Source organism: Scyliorhinus canicula, chromosome 16 (genome assembly GCF_902713615.1).
Source record: "Scyliorhinus canicula chromosome 16, sScyCan1.1, whole genome shotgun sequence".
NCBI classification, from domain to species: Eukaryota; Metazoa; Chordata; class Chondrichthyes; order Carcharhiniformes; family Scyliorhinidae; genus Scyliorhinus; species Scyliorhinus canicula.
Window position 1 is genome coordinate 29,297,642 of NC_052161.1, and position 20,962 is coordinate 29,318,603.

At 45.4% G+C, this 20,962-nt stretch overlaps 1 protein-coding gene across 2 annotated transcripts in view; it reads right to left on the reverse strand.

Moving 5' to 3' along the window:
* LOC119979555 (regulator of G-protein signaling 10-like) overlaps window positions 1–15,806 on the reverse strand; it is a 65,409-nt gene extending 49,603 nt beyond the window's left edge. The window contains exon 1 of one of the 2 annotated variants that reach the window (XM_038821961.1): window positions 15,519–15,806. In XM_038821961.1, coding sequence (XP_038677889.1) covers window positions 15,519–15,570 — 52 coding nt within the window. In that variant the 5' untranslated portion in view covers window positions 15,571–15,806. Of the gene's footprint in view, window positions 1–14,277; window positions 14,306–15,518 lie in introns of those variants that run through there. The other variant, XM_038821962.1, reaches the window with a different exon arrangement.
* Window positions 15,807–20,962: the final 5,156 nt, after the last annotated feature.

Below are 20,962 nucleotides of genomic sequence, written 5' to 3' on the forward strand. Positions count from 1 at the left end.
CATTTCTGCCAACTTTAGCATAATGCTACCAGAAAACATATTTTCCCCTCAACATCCTGTCAGCATTCCACAGGGACTGTTCCCTCTGACACCATAGTCCACTCACTATCATTCCCAGCTCCTCATCCACTTTCCATGGCAGCTTACCATGCAATTGCAGAAGGTGCAACACCTGCCCTGTTACCACCTCCCTCCTCACCATCCAATGCTCCAAACACTTCTTTCCAGTGAAGCAGCATTTCACTTGCACGTCCTTCAGTTTGGTCGAGTGTACCAGCTGATCCCAATACGGTCTCCTCTACATTAGAGTTAAATATGGACTGGGCGGTCGCTTTGCAGAATACCTTCACTCAGTCCACAAGCATGACCTCCCTGTTGCTTGCCATTTCAACTTGCCAATCTTGCTGTCATGCCCACAAGTCTATTCTTGGCCTGCTGCAAGTTTCCAGTGAAGTCCACCACAAACTAGAGCCCCACGGCATTCGATTAGACACTTTACAGCCTTCTGAACTCGACATGGAGTTCAACAACTTCAGAGTGCGAATTCTTTCTTCCATCTTGATTTTCCTCCCTCACCTGCCCCTCCCCCCCAATTTTTAACTCAGCACAACCTCTAACCCCTACAGAACTATATGTCACTTGTTAATTTTTGCATTCATCAGAACACTGGCCTTTGTTCTTCATAGAATTCACAGTGCCGAAAGAGGCCATTCGGCCCATCGAGTCTGCACCAATTCTTGGAACGAGCACCCATTTAAGACCACACTTCCACCCTATCCCGTAACCCAGTAACCCCACCTAACCTTTTTGGACACTAAGGGCAATTTAGCATGGCCAATCCACCTAACCTGCACACCGTTGGACTGTGGGAGGAAACCGGAGCACCCGGAGGAAACCCACGCAGACACGTGGAGAATGTACAGACTCCGCACAGACAGTGAACCGGCGGGGAATCGTACCTGGGACACTGGAGCTGTGAAGCAACTGTGCTAACCACTATGCTACAGTGAAATGTTAATTCTATTTCTCTATCCACAGATACTGCCAGAGGTGCTGAATGTTTCCAGCATTTTCTGGTTTATTTCAGATTTCCAGCATCTGCAGTATTTTGCTTTTATTCAACTGTTGAATGGTCTTAGTATTTTAGTAGCAGTGGCAGCTACATTACCTGCCTCTAATGATGGCCATCCACCTTCATAACAAAATTGAAGAATGGGACAGCTGCCATTAGTTGCTGGTGTTCTTTCAAAAACAGCTGACCTGCAAGCTCTTTGATGCCCCTTAACTATGAAATGTCTTGACTTGTTTTGCTATGTTAAAGACACTATGTAAAAGTAAATTGCCATTTCCTCCCTTCCCTCTTAAAACAAATGGCCCAAACCTTCCAGTCTCCAGATCATCAGAGGTGGGACATACATTGGATGATGCATGTCAGGATCCCACAGAATTCCTGATGCTAGACATAGGTGGGAATTTGAATTTCCGATGGGCTGATTCCTTACTGCCTGGGACTCCCTGCGATTGCATCCAACCATGAGTTTAGGGTGCAATCTTCGACCAGATATGTAGGACTTAGCCAGGAAATATTTGACAGTTTAAAACCTGCTCTGTGTAACAACTATGCATCACGATGAGCCCGTTCATTGAATCATCCACTCAGCCATTCACTAATCTGCACTTGATGGCAGCTACTGCCATTAAAAAGAGGAGGGGGGGGGGAGGATAGTGCCCTCTCCTTCCCCTCAATCTACTCCACTCACTGGATTTACCTGGAGACACCCGTTTCTGCTTCAGTCAGGATTGGAAGATTCCAGATGAAATGGGCAGTGTTGTTGGGTTGGAAAATACTTTGAATGGAAGACCGAGGCAAAGGAAGGTAGCAATAGTATTTTAACTGAAATCAACTAACTATCTATATTTCTGTCATTTTTATAAATACCATTCACTGTCACACCTAGGAGTGCATCACTCACTCTGCCATCAGAGAAGGAGATCATACTTTGATACACGGCAACAAAATACATACCAAACAAAATAGGCTGCAATCAAAGTCTCCAATGTTGTAAAAACTTTTTAAGGGCTTTAGTTATCTTTATAAACAATAGAGTTTTTAGGCACACTATAGCCTTTTGGCGCACTGAAATGTATGTCTTTCTTTTCTAAAAGGGCATTACGAAAGTCTAAAGTGATGGGATTTTCCTTCCTCCTTTCACTATCCTTCCCCATTTTAGAGGTAAAGTTGTTTTTGTTACTTAAGTTTAAGTCTTTCGTGAAGTGTTTTTTGCCAACTGTATCTTCCACCCCAACATGTAATTAGAGATCTCTTCAAATAGTAACAAAGGGTGTGGATACTCATGGACTTGCTTTTTTTACATAGAATTAGATAGAATTTACAGTGCATAAGGAGGCCATTCGGCCCATCGAGTCTGCACCGGCTCCTGGAAAGAGCACCCTACCCAAGGTTAACACCTCCACCCTATCCCCATAACCCAGTAACCCCACCCAACACTAAGGGCAATTTTGGACACTAGGGGCAAGTTATCATGGCCAATCCACCTAACCTGCACATCTTTGGAATGTGGGAGGAAACCGGAGCACCCGGAGGAAACCCACGCACACACGGGGAGGATGTGCAGACTCCGCACAGACAGTGACCCAAGCCGGAATTGAACCTGGGACCCTGGAGCTGTGAAGCGATTGTGCTAACCACTATGCTACCGTGCTGCCCATTATGTGTGTGAAATAAACTCCGATGGCAAACATCTCACCAATGCATAATTCTGTTTTGAAACATAGAAGTTGTACTGTACTACTGCATGAAACTATTACTGTAATTCATCTAAACCTTCATGTTGCTGCCACCCAAGTACAATTTCTGCAGGTCTCCCCATAGACTCAGTAATAACCCGTGTCAATTTCATGAGTCCCTTCCTTGATTGCATTTATATCTTGTTGCATTGCTGCTGCCTAGTATATTTTTAAAAGCTTTAATGTTTGCTAAAAAAAAACTGAATAAAAGGAATCACCAATTATTTGAAAATAGAAGTGTAGCAATCAGTGAAATAAATATGAAAAATACATAACAAGACGGTCCTAGTTTCCATTCTAAACTTTTGGATTCTATCAAAGCTGGTGGGATTTGGTTAACTGACCAGTATAGGAGACATAGGATAGTATTTAATAAAAGTAACGTGAACTTCACCCACCAGCTACAGGCCAATGTCACCACCTTTGGGCAAGGCCACTGAATTAAGTGCCAGACAGGCACTTAACTGGGTAATGACAGGCCTTCCCCAAGATCAAGGCCCTGGGTGTGGAAATCCTGCCCCTGAGAGCAGGCAGCCACTTACAGGACACTAAATTTCACCCATGGATTCTACGCGGCATAATTCCAGTTTTCAAGTCAACCTATATTATTAACTATCCAATTCAATATATTTGGCCACATTTTCTCCTTCAGGCTCCACATACCGGAAAGTAACACTGATATTCAAGATTTCCAACAGCTGATATATTTTATCATTGACAACAGCTGCAGAAAAGCCCAATGCCCAAACCATGCCACGCTCTCAGATAATGGACGAAATGGAGACATAAAGACAATGCCAAATAATAAAGTTGATCCATTTTCATAAATCTTTCCTCATGAAAGATTTATTAATTTGCATTAGTTGCAAAGATGCACTTTCACAGTATTAGTGAACACTTACAATATTTACTAACAAGAATTGCACAGCAAGAATTGCACAGCTACCAAAATGTGTCTACCTAGGAGCCTTTCTCACCATGGGGTGATTTTCCCCACTAAGTCCTGATTGGTCACCCAGGCCATTTGATCTTACTCTCCTGTGTGGCCCTGAAAGGAACAATCACCACATCCCTCACCCTTTAACTCCTATATACAACCTTCAATAACTAATTAACTCAGTCGTGATTACTAACAAAACATTATGTACATGAGTTGGACAATTATAAATAATCTTTCAGGGTGTTTTCTGTTCTTTGTAGAGCGGCGTAATTCTGTTGTCTGAAATGCTTCTACATTGTCGATGTTAACATGAACTGCAATAACTGGTATGCGTTCTGGCACAGGCAATTCATCGCTATCTACTTCCACAGAGACATCAATTATGTCAACAACAGGTAGCGCAGGTACTTCGGTGCTTACAGGACCATTTGATGGCAGCACTGACTGGAGTGTCTCTCTACTTCTCAGGTGTTCAATGTGTTTACGAATCTGTCCCTCCACATCCACTTGGAATTAAAAGGGTCCAGTCTTAGAGACAATAATTCGAGGGATCCAACTTGATCCACAACTGAAGTTTCATATTATACACTCAATATGAGTTCATTATGTTGCAGTAGTGATGGCTCATTGAGATCGAGGCTTATGTGTTTAAACATAAACGTTGTTTTTATTGGGGGCTTTCAATACGTGCAGTTCCAAATATAGTTTTGCATGGAGCTGTTCCGTGCAGGCATGCTGCTTACCAAATTCAGTTCCAGACTATTCTCAATTTCGTTTTGTAAATTTTTGAAGCTTTTCAAGTTTGTCAGCCATTTCATCTTGTTGTTTTAATATCTCCTTGAGAGCTTTAATTCCTCTATGTTCAATAGTTCCTAGTTTCTTGTGGTTGCCACTTGAAGTGAATTGCCACTTTAAATATATTATCTCTTTAAAACTGTAGTAATCTTTTCTCTCACACAGCTGTCGGCTTTCTCTGTTTTTCCTGCACTTTGAGGTTTGGCGCAAACCTGGCTGCTCTTTTTTTAAAACTTCTAAAACTTCTCCTTTTACTAAAAAAAAAACCTTTCAGCGATCTCTGGAGTTTTTCTCTCGCCGTTTGGACAATCCTTTTTTCTCTGAAGGTGCTGGGTTTTTTTATTTCTCCCACACTTGGGACCCAGTGCTCTCCTGGTCCAGTCAGGGCTGTTATTTTTTAAAACATGTTAACTTTTTTAAAAAGGTTCAGAACTTCTCTGCTTCATTGAAGTTCATAGTGCAGGGATTACTGCCAAGGAACTCCCATCAGCCATTTTTCTTTGAAGTGACAGTGCACATGTATCTTCTGAAGAGAAGTAATTCTTTAAACAAGGTCCTTGTTTCTTAAAACCTAAGCCATGCCTTTTGAACTGCAGGGTTATTTTCCTGTTTTCTTTCCCTCGATATCTTTCTTTCTAAATTTTTGGCTCTGCCAGCCAATTCAGGTTTTGTCTGTGTCTGTCTCTCCGCCTTTTCAATGCACTGAGCCTCTCGTACCACCACCTAGTCCACAATGTCAGTGCAGGTATTTTTCTACATTTCGTTCACCTTCCTCATGGGTTCTGACCCAGGCATCTTGGCCATCTGGCAATATCTGAAATGGGTCTGCTCTCCCAAGAGAGGCATTCTGGAGAGTACTTTCTTATCAGTACTTTGATCAAAACAGTGTACTCACAGGTGTTGGGCCAGAGGCAGTGTCAGGATAATCCCATCCTCATCACTTGATGTAAAGAATGCACTTTCACACACTTCATTAGTGAACATAAAAGGTATTTATTAACAAGAATTGCAGCGGCATGGCTGTAGCTAGCTACCAAAATATCTCTATCAAGGACACTCTCGCCCCATGGGGTGAGCCCCGATTGGTCACCTAGCCATGTGACCCTTATTCTGCTGAGTTTCTTAAAGGGTCACTACAGTTGTGGTGAAATTGCGAACATGTTTCTAAAGACAAATTAGTGAAGATATATTCACCCTCTATTAGTGCAAAAAGTTATCCAATGGTAACACAAGGGCTGGAACAGATAATTCTGCGAAAAGACAAAGCAATATGGTGGATTCCCAAGTCTAATTTCTGTATGTTTTGCATGAAATAACTAATTTGATATTTCATTACAAAATGGGATTTCACTCAAAGATGCAAATGGGCCAATTTAAAAATTAAATTAATTTGATAAAAATCCACGTTATAAATTTAAAAATGCATCAGTGGCATTGGCAGTAACGCACGCTGCATTTCATTAAAATGTTTAGAACTAATCCCAACAACCTAAACCCTCCCCCCTCCTTCCACTCTGACCCAGCACATCGTCCACACCCCCCCCCCCCCCCCCCCCCCCCGGCAAGATGCATTAGGATAAAGATACTTTGCACAAATCATGAATTTGTGGGGGACAGGTGATGTGAGCATGGGAGCGGCTGCATTTTCACGAGCTCTGGCTTTATTCATCTTTTAACCCTTTTAAAATCCATTTGTACATTTCTTTTATGTCTTTTCTTGGCATGCATAGTTTTTACTATGTCCCAAGATTTGTTGGTCAATATTTCAGCACACTACTTTGTTGAGAAAAATGTTTAAATCCTCGTTATTAGTGGAGGCTGGAAAGAGTGGGAGTGGGGCCTTTTGGATGGCTTTCTGCCCTGACGGTATGGTGTGTGCCGACGGACCATGACTACTAGCGATGACGTGGATCCGTCTGAATGTCTCGGCACTGAGGTGAAGATCATCAAAGCCCGATTTCAAGAGTTACGAGGTGCTTTTATGGTGGCGCACAAGGAGGTTCTTGTCACAGAGAGCACTGTCCTTGGTAGATCGATGGAAGCACATTTAATCCTGTCTCCGAGGCCTGGGGTTGGATTGACTGCGATCCCTGGTCCTATCTTTTTCCTGATGTCGGTCGACAGGGGTTGGGGATGACTGAGTCTCCCGGATCATCTCATCCCCAAAACCAGCCCCCCTCCCCAAGCTGGATCCTGGGTTGTGGGCCGCGTGGGTTTCGATGAAACAGCAAGTTGGAAGCAATGGGGTTCCGTGCTTCAATCACTGGAATCATTGGAAGATCCTGAAGAGTGTTCACCATCTTTGATCCTGCTTTATCTTTGATTTCTGCTTTCTTTGTGCGCCAATGGAGAAGTCTTTATCCTGATATTAGGTTTATAAGATGATGAGGGGGATAGATAGAGTGGACGTTCAGAGACTTTCCTCGGGTGGATGTAGCTGTTACAAGGGGGCATAACTATAAGGTTCAGGGTAGGAGATATAGGAGGGATGTCCGAGGTAGGTTCTTTACTCAGAGATTGGTTAGGGTGTGGAATGGACTGCCTGCTGCAATAGTGGAGTCGGACACTTTAGGAACTTTCAAGCGGTTATTGGATAAGCACATGGAGCACACCAGAATGACAGGGAGTTGGATAGCTTGATCTTGGTTTTGGACAATGCTCGGCGCAACATCGAGGACCAAAGGGCCTGTTCTGTGCTGTACTGTTCTATGTTCTATGATAACTGGCTTTGCTTCTCAGCTGTTATCCTGGAGTTCGTTCCCTGAATATATTGTTGCTGTCTGTTGACGTTGTCAATTTATTTGCTTTGAGGGAAGTGAATAATTCTGATGTGATGTCCTGCTCCTCTAGTTATCCTGATTTTAATATGTTTATATCATGTTAAGCTGAATGTTGAATTCATGATTTGTGCAAAGTATCTTTATCCTTGTGGTGAATTATAAACACTAATAATCCACACTGTATTGTACATGTGTTGAGCCTGTACCTTGTACTAGACCATGTGTAGTTCTACCCATAGGGTGAGATGAGGAGCTTGTACTGGGCTCCACCCTTGGCTCTGCCCATGGCTCCGCCCATGGCTCCTCCCCCTAACCGGAAGTATAAAGGTTGCTGTTGTGAGCCTGCCTGCCAGTTCATCTAGAGTTCATCTCGTTACAGGCAGTCTCTGTTGTAAGACGATTAAAACCACTGTTCGCTTCTAACCATGTGTCGCGTGAATTGATAGTCTCATCAATTTAATCGTCTTAAGAAACAGTAAGGAATGACCATGGAATCAGCCCTCAAACCTGATCGACTGGAACTCGACCCACAGGATGCAGAGGCGAAAGAAATCTTTTCACACTGGCTCCGATGTTTTAAGGCCTACCTGGCTCAAGCAAGCACTACAGAATCTACAGAGGAGCAGAAACTCAGCGTACTGCACGCAAGGGTGAGCCATCGTATATCTACTCAACTTAATTGTACCTGCTCATATACAGAGGCCCTGGCCCTACTCGACAGAATGTACGTGAGGCCCGTCAATGAGGTCTACGCACGCCACGTTTTTACTACTCGACACCAGCGCCCCACAGAATCGCTAGAACAATTCCTCAGAGACTTAAAAACCTTATCCCGGGACTGTAATTACCAAGCTGTAAATGCTGCAGAACATAGGGAACTCGCTGTCTGCGATGTATTTGTTGCAGGCCTCAGATCCAATTACGTGCGCCAGCGGTTGCTTGAGAAGGGGGCCCAAAACTTAGAAGACACTGTAGAACTCGCCACTACTATGGAGGTCTCGTTCCGCAGCCTCACCTCGTTCCCCGCGGACTCCGCGACCCCGTCATGGGCCCCCGACCAGCGATTACCCCAGGCCTGCGCCGCGCAGCCACCCAGCCACTATGCTACTCCAGCCTGCCACTTTTGTGGCCAGCCCCAGCACCCGCGGCAGCACTGCCCGGCCTGCAATGCGACCTGCAGCAGCTGCGGTCGCAAAGGACACTATGCCAGAGTATGTCTGGCAAAGAAAGCTCCAGCCTCAAACCTCCTGCACCCCAGAGCACGCGCTCCCTAAATTCACAGGCCCGCAGGCCCCGTAACGCCGCGGCCTGTACTCCAACTCCGCCCCCACCCACCACGTGCGAACCATGGGGGCCGCCATCTTGGCGAACCCCCACCACGCGGCCGGCCACGTGCGACTCATGGGGGCCGCCATCTTGGACACCATCTTCCTCACCCCCTACCACGTGCTATCCATGGGGCGGCCATCTTGGGCTCCACCCTCTCCAAACTCAGCCATCCAGATCGAAGACTGCGACCTCAGCGGACATTCATCACGGGGCCACTCCAGCACAGCTGATCGAGCCGCCGACTACCCACAATTCAGCGCTGTCACATTGGACCAGTCGCGTACGAAACACCTCCGCAACTCCATGATGACCGTTAAAATCAACGGGTACAGTACACCGTGCCTCTTCGACTCCGGGAGCACCGATAGCTTCGTACACCCAGATCTGGTAAGACACTGTAAAAGGAGGTAAAAGCCATCACCAGGGATTGCCCGATCTGTGCGGAGTGCACTTCTATAGACAGGGCCCACCTGGTCAAGGCTTCACGGCCCTTTGAATGCCTCGCCATCGATTTCAAAGGGCCACTTCCCTCGAATAATCGGAATGTGTACTTCCTGAATGTCATCGCCGAGTTCTCCCGCTTCCCTTTTGCTATCCCGTGCCCCGATATGACCTCCCACACAGTCATTAGGGCCCTGCATAGTATCTTCACCCTGTTTTGTTTCCCCAGCTACGTACACAGCGACCGGGGTTCGTCCTTCATGAGCGACGAGCTGCGTCAGTACCTGCTCAACAAGGGCATCGCCTCGAGCAGGACTACCAGCTATAACCCCAGGGGGAACGGGCAGGTGGAGAGGGAGAATGCAACGGTCTGGAAGACCGTCCTACTGACCCTCCGGTCCAGGAATCTCCCGGTTTCCCATTGGCAGGAATTCCTCCCCGACGCGCTCCACACTATTAGGTCCCTCCTATGTACCGCCATCAACCAGACCCCTCACGAGCGGCTCTTTGTTTTTTCCAGGGGCACTACCACGGGGGCTTCGCTCCCAGTATGGTTGAAGACACCGGGCCCGGTACTCCTCCGGAAGCACGTCAGGGCACACAAAACTGACCCACTCATAGATAAAGTGCTTCTATTACACGCAAACCCCCAATACACCTTCATAGAGTACCCTGACGGCCGTCAGGACCCTGTATCCCTCCGGGACCTAGCGCCGGCAGGATCGAATCCCACCACTACCACCGCCGAGGTACCCCTCACACTACACCCCACCCAACTCGTCGTGCCCCATGCCCCCGCACCTACCGGGTCGCTACACATGTTCCGCGCACCCGCGCCCACAAGCTTCCAGCGCCCCCAGTCCCCAGTCAAACCAGATGCGTACGAAGCTCGGACAGAATCACACCGCAGAGTCCGCCATCGTACCCCAACCAACCGTGATTGTCCAGCCACCAGAGGAGGCTGCAACCCCAGTGCTCTGCCGATCACAACGGACAACTCGACCACCGGACAGACTCAATTTGTAAGCCATCGCCCGCGCCGGACTTGATTTTTTTCACAGGGGGTGAATGTGGTGAATTATAAACACTAATAATCCACACTGTATTGTACAACATGTGTTGAGCCTGTACCTTGTACTAGACCATGTGTAGTTGCGCGGCTCTACCCATAGGGGGAGATGAGGAGCTTGTACTGGGCTCCACCCTTGGCTCCGCCCATGGCTCCTGCTCCTAACTGGAAGTATAAAGGTTGCTGTTGTGAGCCTGCCTGCCAGTTCATCTAGAGTTCATCTCGTTACAGGCGGGCTCTGTTGTAAGATGATTAAAACCACTGTTCGCTTCTAACCACGTGTCGCGTGAATTGATGGTCTCATCAATCCTAATGCACCTTGCGGGGGGTGGAGGGAAGATGAGCAGAGTTGGAGTGGAAGGAGGGCGGAGGGTTTAGGTTGTTGGGATTAGTTCTACCTTTGTGATGTTCGAGGACATCGTATCCAGTGAGAGCTAATCTTTTGTTTGTTTAGCGCCCTTTCCTTTTTCAGGCCCAGACAGCTTGTGTGTTATCCAGTTGAAGACTGGGGCCTGTATAGCTAGAATTTATGCTTTTTGGTGGTGGTCCTATCCTCGACATCCTGTAGTTATATTACGGCTATCTGCTCTGGCCTGAACCTGATAAAGAGCTTAGTCTGCACGGAATGTTCGTCGATTTCCCCTTTAGTTCTGGGGTTCTCAGGACATTGTTTTCTTCCTTCTTTAATTTTGATTTGTAGCTATGAGTATGATATAGGTCTTTGATGTTGCCTTTATCCTGTTTTGGTTCAGACTGATCCTATATCCATGAAGGGAATATGTTGCGGATTTTGCTCCTAAATTCATCTGGTCTTATTTGTACCCATTCTTGCAATTACTGCTGTTTTTATGCTATACCTCTTGTACTTTGATACCTATAGCTGGCTTTCCTCCTCTTTTGTTTATTTTTGAGACGATTTTTGTAAAAATACTTTGAAAAAGAACATTTAAAATGCTAGCGACACATGGGCAGCACGCTGGTTCAGTGGCTAACACTGCTGCCTCACAGCGCCGAGGTCCCAGGTTCGATCCCGGACCTGGGTCCCTATCAGTGTGGAGTTTGCATATTCTCCCCGTGTTTGGGTGGGTTTCCGGTGGGTTTCCCTCCCACAGCCCAAAGATGTGCAGGTTATGTAGATTGGCTACAATAAATTGCCCCTTAATTGGAAAAAAATAATTGGCTACTCTAAAAAAAATTTACATTTAAAAAAATACATGCTAGCGACACAATACATTAGGAAACGAGCACTATCTAAATAAGGTTACGTTAGATTGTTGGAATCATCTAATAATGCTTATGGCACAAATGTGGAAAGCGGCAACCAATGTTTTCCATCAGTTACATTTATTTTTGTAATTGTGTAACAGTTTCATTTTGTAAACATTTCTTTCTTTTAAAAAAAATTTAGAATACCCAATTATTTATTCTCCAATTTAGGGGCAATTTTAGCGTGGCCAATCCACCTAACCTGCACATCTTCGGGTTGTGGGGGTGAAACCCACGCAGACATGGAGAGAATGTGCAAATTCCACACGGACAGTAACCCAGGGCCGGGATTCGAACCCGGGTCCTCAGCGCCGCAGTCCCAGTGCTAACCACTGCGCCACATGCTGCCCTTGTAAATGTTTCTTTAATGCTGTCACAACTAAGTATTGATATGATATTAGTAATTATTTTAAAAATTAAGGATATGACCATGACAACTGAGTCACAATGGAAAATAATTTAGCGTTAAAGTTAAACTTTCAACCCTCACAAATAAAGAGAACGCTAAATAATGGAAGCATCACACCAAACATTCTGCTTGTGATTTGATCCATTTGTGGGATTATTGCTTCACTGATTAAATATGTTGGCTTTACAAATAGCAATGTTCTCCAGTATGCGCTGCTAGTTCCTGACTTTTGCATGGACAGGAATTCGCTTTGCAAAGCAGAAGTTTGGATTTGTAAATGCATAATTTAAAAGTAAAATAGAAAAGGTCCTGATAGCATTTAGTTTTAAGAGTACACCATCTTAATCACTATATCCTGTAGGTTTAGTGAATTTAAGGATTACTTGGGTACATTTATTCTTTCTATACTGAAATTCAGATTATACCTGCTAAAATATTACTCTACTTGGTCCATTAAACACACCTGGTACCAATAATGAAAAATGACCTTAAAATTTGCAAAGAAAGTTCTTGTGAATGCTACCTTAAAAATCAAAAATACACCTAGACCACTACATTAAAGTAGCAGTAATATTGTGACACTGTCAATATTCAGAAATTTAAGTTAACCTAGAAATAAACTATTTTTGAACCAGAACCTTACAGCGAAAGCATGGGATGTACTGAGAACTGATCAATAAGCATTACAAATCTTATTATACCTCAGTAAGTTTCTGCATGGTCAGTGTTCAAAGTGTTCAAAAATAGTGAATCCATGATATCTTGTTCTCCTTTTCTCAAAGATACAACTTTCCTTTCAAATACATTGAAACTAGAGAGTTGGGAATCTAAGCATCATAACCAAAATTATTTTACGAATAGTAGGAAATTGGTAGTGCAAAGGTTTTACTCCCAATTGGTAGTGCAAAGGTTTTACTCCCAACTTTTAGCCTGCATTGCTTAATTTATTAATAACTGGGTGTAATAATTAAGTTATGCTGACATCCTGCTCTAATTCATTGGTTGACTACATTATGTCTATCCACAGTAAACCATCATATATTTTACTGTTTTTCAACAATCTCAATAATAATCTCAAAGCATCCGCAGACACCTCCCTTGAATTTTCTATTTTGGTGATTTTTGTGGTGTTTAAAATCGTATGAAATTTCACTTTATCTTGCTGAAACAAATTGTAGTTTAGCACCATGGTTAAAGAACTAAAATATTTGTTCAATACAAAGGGGTAAACAATTTCAGAGACTTTTCTTTTCATTCCACACTCGCCTGGGTTATGAAGTGCATTTCTAATCTCAAGTGCATGGTGTGCATGAGTGAAAAGTAACATCATGCTGCCTTTATGCTGCTATAGCCATCTGTACTACCTGCAATATTTTTCACTGATTACAGTGGTCAACTGGAAAAAAGTACTTATTGTGCCATTGGCAACATGAATTAGAGAGAAAGCTGAAGATTCTAATCAATTATATCTCACTGAATGTCACAGGGCTGCATCTGGTGATTAGTCAGGGAAATATTACATTTTAGGTGCATATAAGGCAGACCCAATTGATAATCGAATTAAAACCAGCAATAAATGTAAGATATCGCCCAGCTGGAGTACAACAATATTATTTTGTCGCTGAAATGTTTTTTGCAAGCATGAGGATTGCAGGTAGCACATGGGAGGCAGGAATGTGACAATTAACCGAACCTGCATGTTAAACGGTATGTGTGGAATCTGTGTACAACAAGCATAGACCTATACCTTCTCAATTCATTACATTCCAACTGAAGAATGGGTACTGATGGTCTTCGGAAGATGCATAATCATAATGGATGAACAACCCAGGTTAAGGGGAAGGGAGCTCTGACTAATTCCCTATTCCATATCACCAGTGTGATGAAGATGGTATTAATAATAATCTTTATTGTCACAAGTAGGCTTACATTAACACTGCAATTAAGTTACTGTGAAAAGCTCTGAGTCACCACATTCCGGCATCAGTTCGGGTACACAGAGGGAGAGAATTCAGAATGTCCAATTCACCTAACAGCACATCTTTCGGGACTTGTGGGAGGAATCAGGAGCACCAGGAGGAAACCCACGCAGACACAGGGAGAACGTGAAGACTCCGTACAAACAGTGACCCAAGCTGAGACTCGAACTTGGGACCCTGGCGCTGTGAAGCATCAGTGCTAACCACTGTGCTACCGTGCCACCTGCCGGGGTTTGAATCCCAAATAGCACCCAAATCTTGTAATGGACACTGTTTCAACACACTTGTCGCGGATGTCTTGACTTCACCAATTAGCCATGTACAAAATGGCTGTTCTATATGTCTTGTGAATCTATCTTGAGCCAAGTGGCCTCCAAAGCAGGGCAAATTAAATCTGATGAGAAGAAATGTCAGGTAGGTAGAGAATAACTACACATACAAATACATCATGCCTCCCCTACCTTTACTCTGCATTTTTGTTCTGAAAAAAAACCAGTCGTTCTAAATAAGTTCAGAGCTCTCAGATCGAGAAGAAGATTAGTAAGAAAAGCGGTAGCAAGTCCTTCCCCCCTGTAACCAATTCCTCATTCATTGGTTTGAGAAAGCTCTTTCTTGGACTCACACCAACTAAAAAAAACATTTAGAAAACAGCCACAGCTCTTTGGCAGCGGTGAGGGGGGGGGGGGGGGGGTGAATAATTTAAAACAAAAGCAGTTGGGACCGTTAAAAACTGAGAGAAACTTGAGGAGTCGGCGAGTTTCTATTTTGCACTTTCCGGCTTCTAGTTCCGCATTTTGGCTCAAAAGTGGATCTGACAGCCCGGGACCGGCGTTTAGCCCAACTTTCCGCCCAGGATTCCCACAAAAAGCGGCAACTCGGCAAAAATAAAACGTTTGCGTGGGGGATGGTATGGTGGGGTGGAGGGAGGGGAGAGGGTGGGAGGGGAGTGAGGAGAGGGGGTGAGGGGGCGGGAGGAGGAGGGGGGAGAGAGGGTGAGGAGGGATGGTGAGATGGGGGGGGTGAGGGGAGGGGTGAGATGGGGGTGAGGGGAGGGGGAGAAAGGGGGTGAGGAGAGGGAAAGATGATGGGGAAGAGAGGGTGAGGAGGGGAGGGAGGGAATGAGAGGGTGAGGAGGGGAGGGAGGGAATGAGAAGGGAGGGAGGAGGGGAGTGAGTGAGAGGAGGGGAGGGGTGAGAGGACGGGAACGGTGGTAGGGGAGGGGGTGAGAGGAGGGGAGGGGGGGGAGAGGAGGGAGGGGGTGAGAGGACGGGAACGGTGTAGGGGAGGGTGTGAGAGGAGGGGAGGGGGTGAGAGGACGGGAACGGTGTAAGGGGGAGGGTGTGAGGAGGGGAGGGGTTGAGGAGGGGAGGGGGTGAGAGGAGGGGGGGGGTGTAGGGGAGGGGGTTGAGGAGGAGGGAGGGGGTGTAGGGGAGGGGGTGAGAGGAGGTGAGGAGCGGTAGGAGAGGGTGTGAGGGGAGGGGTGTTCGGGTCGGAGGGTGTGAGAGGGGGGGAGAGGGGAGGGGGGGAGAGGAGAGGAGGGGGAGGGGGGAGAGGGGGAGGGGGGGAGAGGGGAGGGAGTGAGGGGGGGGGGGGTGTAGGAGAGGAGGGGAGATCCAGCAGTGAGAGAAACGGCCCCAGTCCCAACTGTTGAGCGGAGATGAGCTGAGCTGAGAGGCGGTGTGTCGCCGCGCCTGCACCTTACCTGAGGGCGGCCGCTTGCGGCTCAGGCGGCTGACAGCCTTGGACATGAACATGATCTTCGGTGAGACTCGAGGGGAGAAGGAGCGCGAACTCTTTCTCTCTCTCTCTGTGGCAACTCACTCTTTTCAGCTCTTTCCCTCTCTCACTGAGTCACTGAAAAGTGTGCATCTTCCTCCTCCCTCCGCTGTTACAAGTGTGGCATATGGGCTTCCTGTGGTTACACTTCGTTCAAAATGCATCACAAGTTCAGCCCTCGCAATTCATTGACACCCAAACGGCCACTGAAAGAACAGGAAGAGCGAGAGAGAGAGAGAGAGAGAGATCAAAGAGAGGAAATACGAAGCTGTGTCATCAGTGTAGGTGGATGAAAGGGTGTCCATTTCCTTTACTGATTCCTCAGTGCAGTCATCAACTGTGCAGAATTCTTCTGGACTGTCATGGGCTCGGGGACGCTGTGCATGTTTAAATAATGCATATTTAAAATAAAATCTTAACAGTTGACTGCGTTATCATTCAGTCCAATGTTTTGCAAATAGTTTAATATCTTTTGAGGCAGCTAATCAACAGGAGTTGGCAACACTTAATGACTGTATTTTTGTCTGATTCTGTACGCTATCCTGAATGTGCAGGACCAAAACAAGCTATTCAGCCCAAATAGTCCGGCGTGGCATTTATGTTTCACTTTAGCCTCTTTCTATCCTTTCGCATCTAAACTGAGTGTAGCTTTGTTCCTTTCACCCACTTCCAGCCTATCCAGCTTCCCCATAAAGGTACCTATTCTATTCACCTCAAACGCCCCGTGGTAGGAAGTTCCATGTTCTCATCTCTTGGTGGGTGGTGGGGGGGAGAGTTTTCTTTTCTGAATCTCCTGTCTGATTTTTTTTGGTGACTATTTTGTATTGGTGCACTTCAGTGTTGATCGTTCTCATAAGTAGAAATACTCTCTCGTTCTGATTCCAGTTCTGATCAAGATTGGCCAAAAGGACTCGACATGTTAACTCTTCTCTCTCCACAGATGCTGCAGCTCACAGGGCTAAATCGCTGGCTTTTAAAGCAGACCAAGCAGGCCAGCAGCACGGTTCGATTCCCGTACCAGCCTCCCCAGACAGACGCCGGAATGTGGCGACTAGGGGCTTTTCACAGTAACTTCATTGAAGCCTACTCGTGACAATAAGTCATTTTCATTTCAGACCTGTTGAGTTTTCCCAGCATTTTCTGTTTGTTTCAGATTCCAGCATGCACAGTATTTTGTTGAACATTTTCTCCATGCTTGCACTTATCCAATCCTTTCATAAATTTTAAAGACTTCTATTAGATCAGCCTTTTCTGATCGGTGTAACCTCGCAGTTCTGGTATATCCTTGATGTGGAGATGCTGCCGTTGGACTGCTATGGGCACAGTAAGAAGTCTTACAACACCAGATTAAAGTCCAACAGGTTTACTTGAAATCACTAGCTTTCAGAGCTTAGCTCCTTCATCAGGTGAGTTCACTTCAACCTGGTGTTGTAAGACATCTTACTGTGGTATATCCTTGTAATAGTTTTGTGTCCTTTTCAGTGCCCCGACATCAGTTTCATAATATGGCGACCAGGGTTGTAATAATAATCTTTATTGTCACAAGTAGGCTTACATTAACACTACAATGAAGTTACTGTGAAAAGCCCCTCGTTGCCACACTCCGGCGCCTGTTCAGGTACACGGAGGGAGAATTTAGAATGTCCAATTCACCTAACAAGCACGTCTTTCGGGACTTGTGGGAGGAAACCGGAGCACTCGGAAGAAACCCACACAGACACAGGGAGAACGTGCAGACTCCGCACAGACAGTGACCCAAGCCGGGAATCGAACCTGAAACTCTGGAGCTGTGTCTGTACACCATGTCCCAAGTTTACTCTAACCAAGATTTGATACAAACTTTGCATCGTTTCTTTACTTTTCAATTATACCACTCTAGAAATACACCCCAATGCTTGGTTTACCCTTGTAATACACGACAGGCGTGATTCAAGAAATTATGGCATTTACAGATTTGAGTTATTCTTTATCTGGACCATTTTAATCATCCCAGTAACATCCATCTGTTTCCATTGTTGTAGCTTGCTTCCAGTATTTAGCAGATTGGCCTCTCTGCATCTCAGCCCAATCATCAGCAGTCCCCACTCTTTTCTTACTGTGAGCTAAATGTTAGTGGCTGCCATTGGGAAGGTTCCGGACCTGATTTCAGATCATATAAATCTCCCTGACACTTATGTTCAGGAGGAAATAGCTTGATTTTACATTTGGTTTTGACATCCTCAGAATATTCCTAAATGCTTTAAAGTCCAATTAATTTCTTCGACAAAGACACAAGCAGTTTGCACGCAGCAAGGTGCCACAAACAGCAATAAGGTGAATGACCAAATAAACAGTTCTGCTACGGTTGGGGAATGAATGTTGGTCAGGACATCAGGAGAATGATCTGCTCGTCTTTAGAAAGCTCCATGGAAGCTTGTGGGCGGGATTCTCCGTTAGCCGACACCAAAATCAGGAAAGGCGATTGGGCGGAGAATCGTTTCCGATGCCAAAATCGTAGCAGGTGCCGATTTGACGCCAAATTGCAATGCTCCAGCACCTCAACAGCAGCGTCAATGCGTTCCGGAATGCACCTACAGTAGACACCATTTGCAACCAGGGGCTGGTTTAGCACAGGGCTCAATGGCTTTTAAAGCAGACCAAGGCATTCCAGCAGCGTGGGTTCAATTCCCGTACCAGCTTCCCCGAACAGGCGCCGGAATGTGGCGACTAGAGGCTTTTCACAGTAACTTCATTTGAAGCCTACTTGTGACAATAAGCGATTTTCATTTCATTTCATTTTTCATATCATTAGCGGGCCTGACCCGGTATTCTCCAGGGCCTCCGCAATTCTCCGCCTCCGATGGGCCAAGTTCCCAATGGTGTGATTCACTTGTGCTTTTAAAAATTGTGAAACCGGCATGGCGGCTGCCGAGGGAGAGAGAGGGTGTACGGAAGGTGTACATTGCCATGTTTGCTGATAGTTGTGCCGCGGGCCGGGGGGCTTCTGCCAGGGCCGGAATCACGAGACGTTGCAGCTCATTTAATTAAATTACCAAATATTTAATGAAATATGTGTTTCCCATCGCATACATTATTGTAACCTTGGCAGAAATCTGCTCCAGACAATCCCAGTTGATGTGCTCTAGCATTGGGGGAAAATATATGCATCTCCTGGGGAAAGTAATAATGAAGCATTAATGGCCTGCATCAGTTGCTGGAGTTGGCTCATTAGAGTCCAGAGCTGGGGGTGGGGGGTCATCTCTGTTGTGGCTATGTGCTATGCATCCAGCTACTCTGAGGTTGCAGCAAATCTGGCAGTTTCTGTGGATACACCCTCAAATCTGGAAGTATACTGAAATGAAGGTGGAAGTAGGGAAAAAAGCAGAACTAGGAGATCCTTTCACATTGCAAATAATCCCTGAACACTTAAATTATTCTTGTCACACACATTAAGACCTACACTTCCTAAATAGTTACTTGCATTATACACAACATGCTACTTTAATAGGACGGAAATATTGGTATATTTTGACCCTTACAAACATTTGGGTACTAGGTATCTTGCGAGGAGACAAATTAGATCACCACTGTTGCATGATGAATTATGTATTTATAAACTTGAAAATACCTAGAAGCCATCAGCTCTAACAAGGGACCATAACTTTTATACAGGGCAGAATCAGTAATGTAAAGGTCAAACAACAAGCAAGGTCCCCAGGGCATTTGAACAACGATTGTTGGCGAGTGTTGCCAACTCTGGCTGGACATATTCTGGGATACTTGAAGGAAGTGACCGCATGGAAATCCAGCAGCAGGTGCAAGTGGATTCTAGGTTTACTAGTTGGCTGTACAAACAGAGATACATAAATACAAATCCTGCCCCATCAAATCTTACTGCTGCCATTGTGCAATAATTGTGGTCGGATTGGGGGTTGGGAGGTGGGGAGAGACACTGGTAACACCAGCAACAAGAAAATCTCAATCTCAGCTGAGCTGTCGCTTACCCTCTGTCACAGCTGTAACCAGCGTCTACTCTCACCCTGTCATGTTCTGTAGACTGGTTGAAGTGAATGATAATCTATAGAACATGTACTGTAAAATAATTTATTGTAGAACAAACTGCGTGGTAAGATAACTAGGATAAATTAACTAACAAATAACTAACACTAAACAACTCTCATGCAACTACTGTAAATACGTCTATCTCCCAGCACGACCACCTCCCAACCCCTAGATCACAAAGTGACATGATGGGTTTACAATGCCACCTAGTGATGAGATCCTGTCGCAGCACTGTCCGCACTATAAACTCGTCGGATGAGCAGAAAATCCTCACACACCTCAACTCCAATAAAGGATTCATGGTCCGCCACCACCACAGAAAATTTCAGTTTGTTCCTTTTGATTTTAACTTCGATATCAAGCTCACATGCGCCTAACGACGAGATTTTGTTCCCATTATAATCTCTCCGTAGTACCGCCCTGGTAACTATTTTTGGCTGAATGTTTTACATCTGACAGGTTGATGAGGCTGGCCATTGCACCAGTGTCAAGCTTGACCGTTATTACTGTGCCATTTATTTTTAATGGCACCGTCCATTTATCTGTATAATTATCTGCCTTCAATTCAGTATTGCTGCAGATTGGAACAAATATACTTCTGTTTGAGTCTCCTCGTCTTTGCTGGTTATCACGTCTACATAGAATGTGTTCTCTAGGCACACCTCAGCAATGGCACCGATACTCTTTCTTTCAGCCTTTTTTTTGTATGATATTATGCTGCCAAATGATTCCTGCCATTACAGATGGCACATGTTTTTCCATAAGCAGGGCATTGCCTGTGGCATATGCCGTTTGCCACGTTGCGGACACAAAATGTAGCACCGGTCGGCCGCTCGAAATTACCACTCGCACTGGGAGCACGTTTCCTTTTAGCTGCTTCACCACACTAATTTTTTTTTAATAAATAAATTTAGAGTACCCAATTAATTTTCTTTTTGTTTTAACAAACAATTTTATTGAGGTATTTTTTGGCATTGTAAACAGTTACAGATTACAGAAATATGCAAACAACAAAGGAAAACCAACACCAACCAAACCATAGTGCACATAACCACTCCTCTCCCATAAACACTACCCGCCTATTTATCCCTCCTACTCTACTCTAATCTCCCCGCCTCTCCCCCCCTCCCCCCCCTCCCCTGCTGACATTCAATCTCCCGCAAAGAAGTCGATGAATGGTTGCCACCTTCGGGCGAACCCCAGTACAGATCCCCTCAAGGCGAACTTGATTTTTTTCCAGACCCAGGAAACTCGACATGTCCAAAAGCCATAGTTCGGTCTTCGGGGGGTTTGAGTCCCTCCATGCAAGCAGTATTCGTCGCTGGGCTA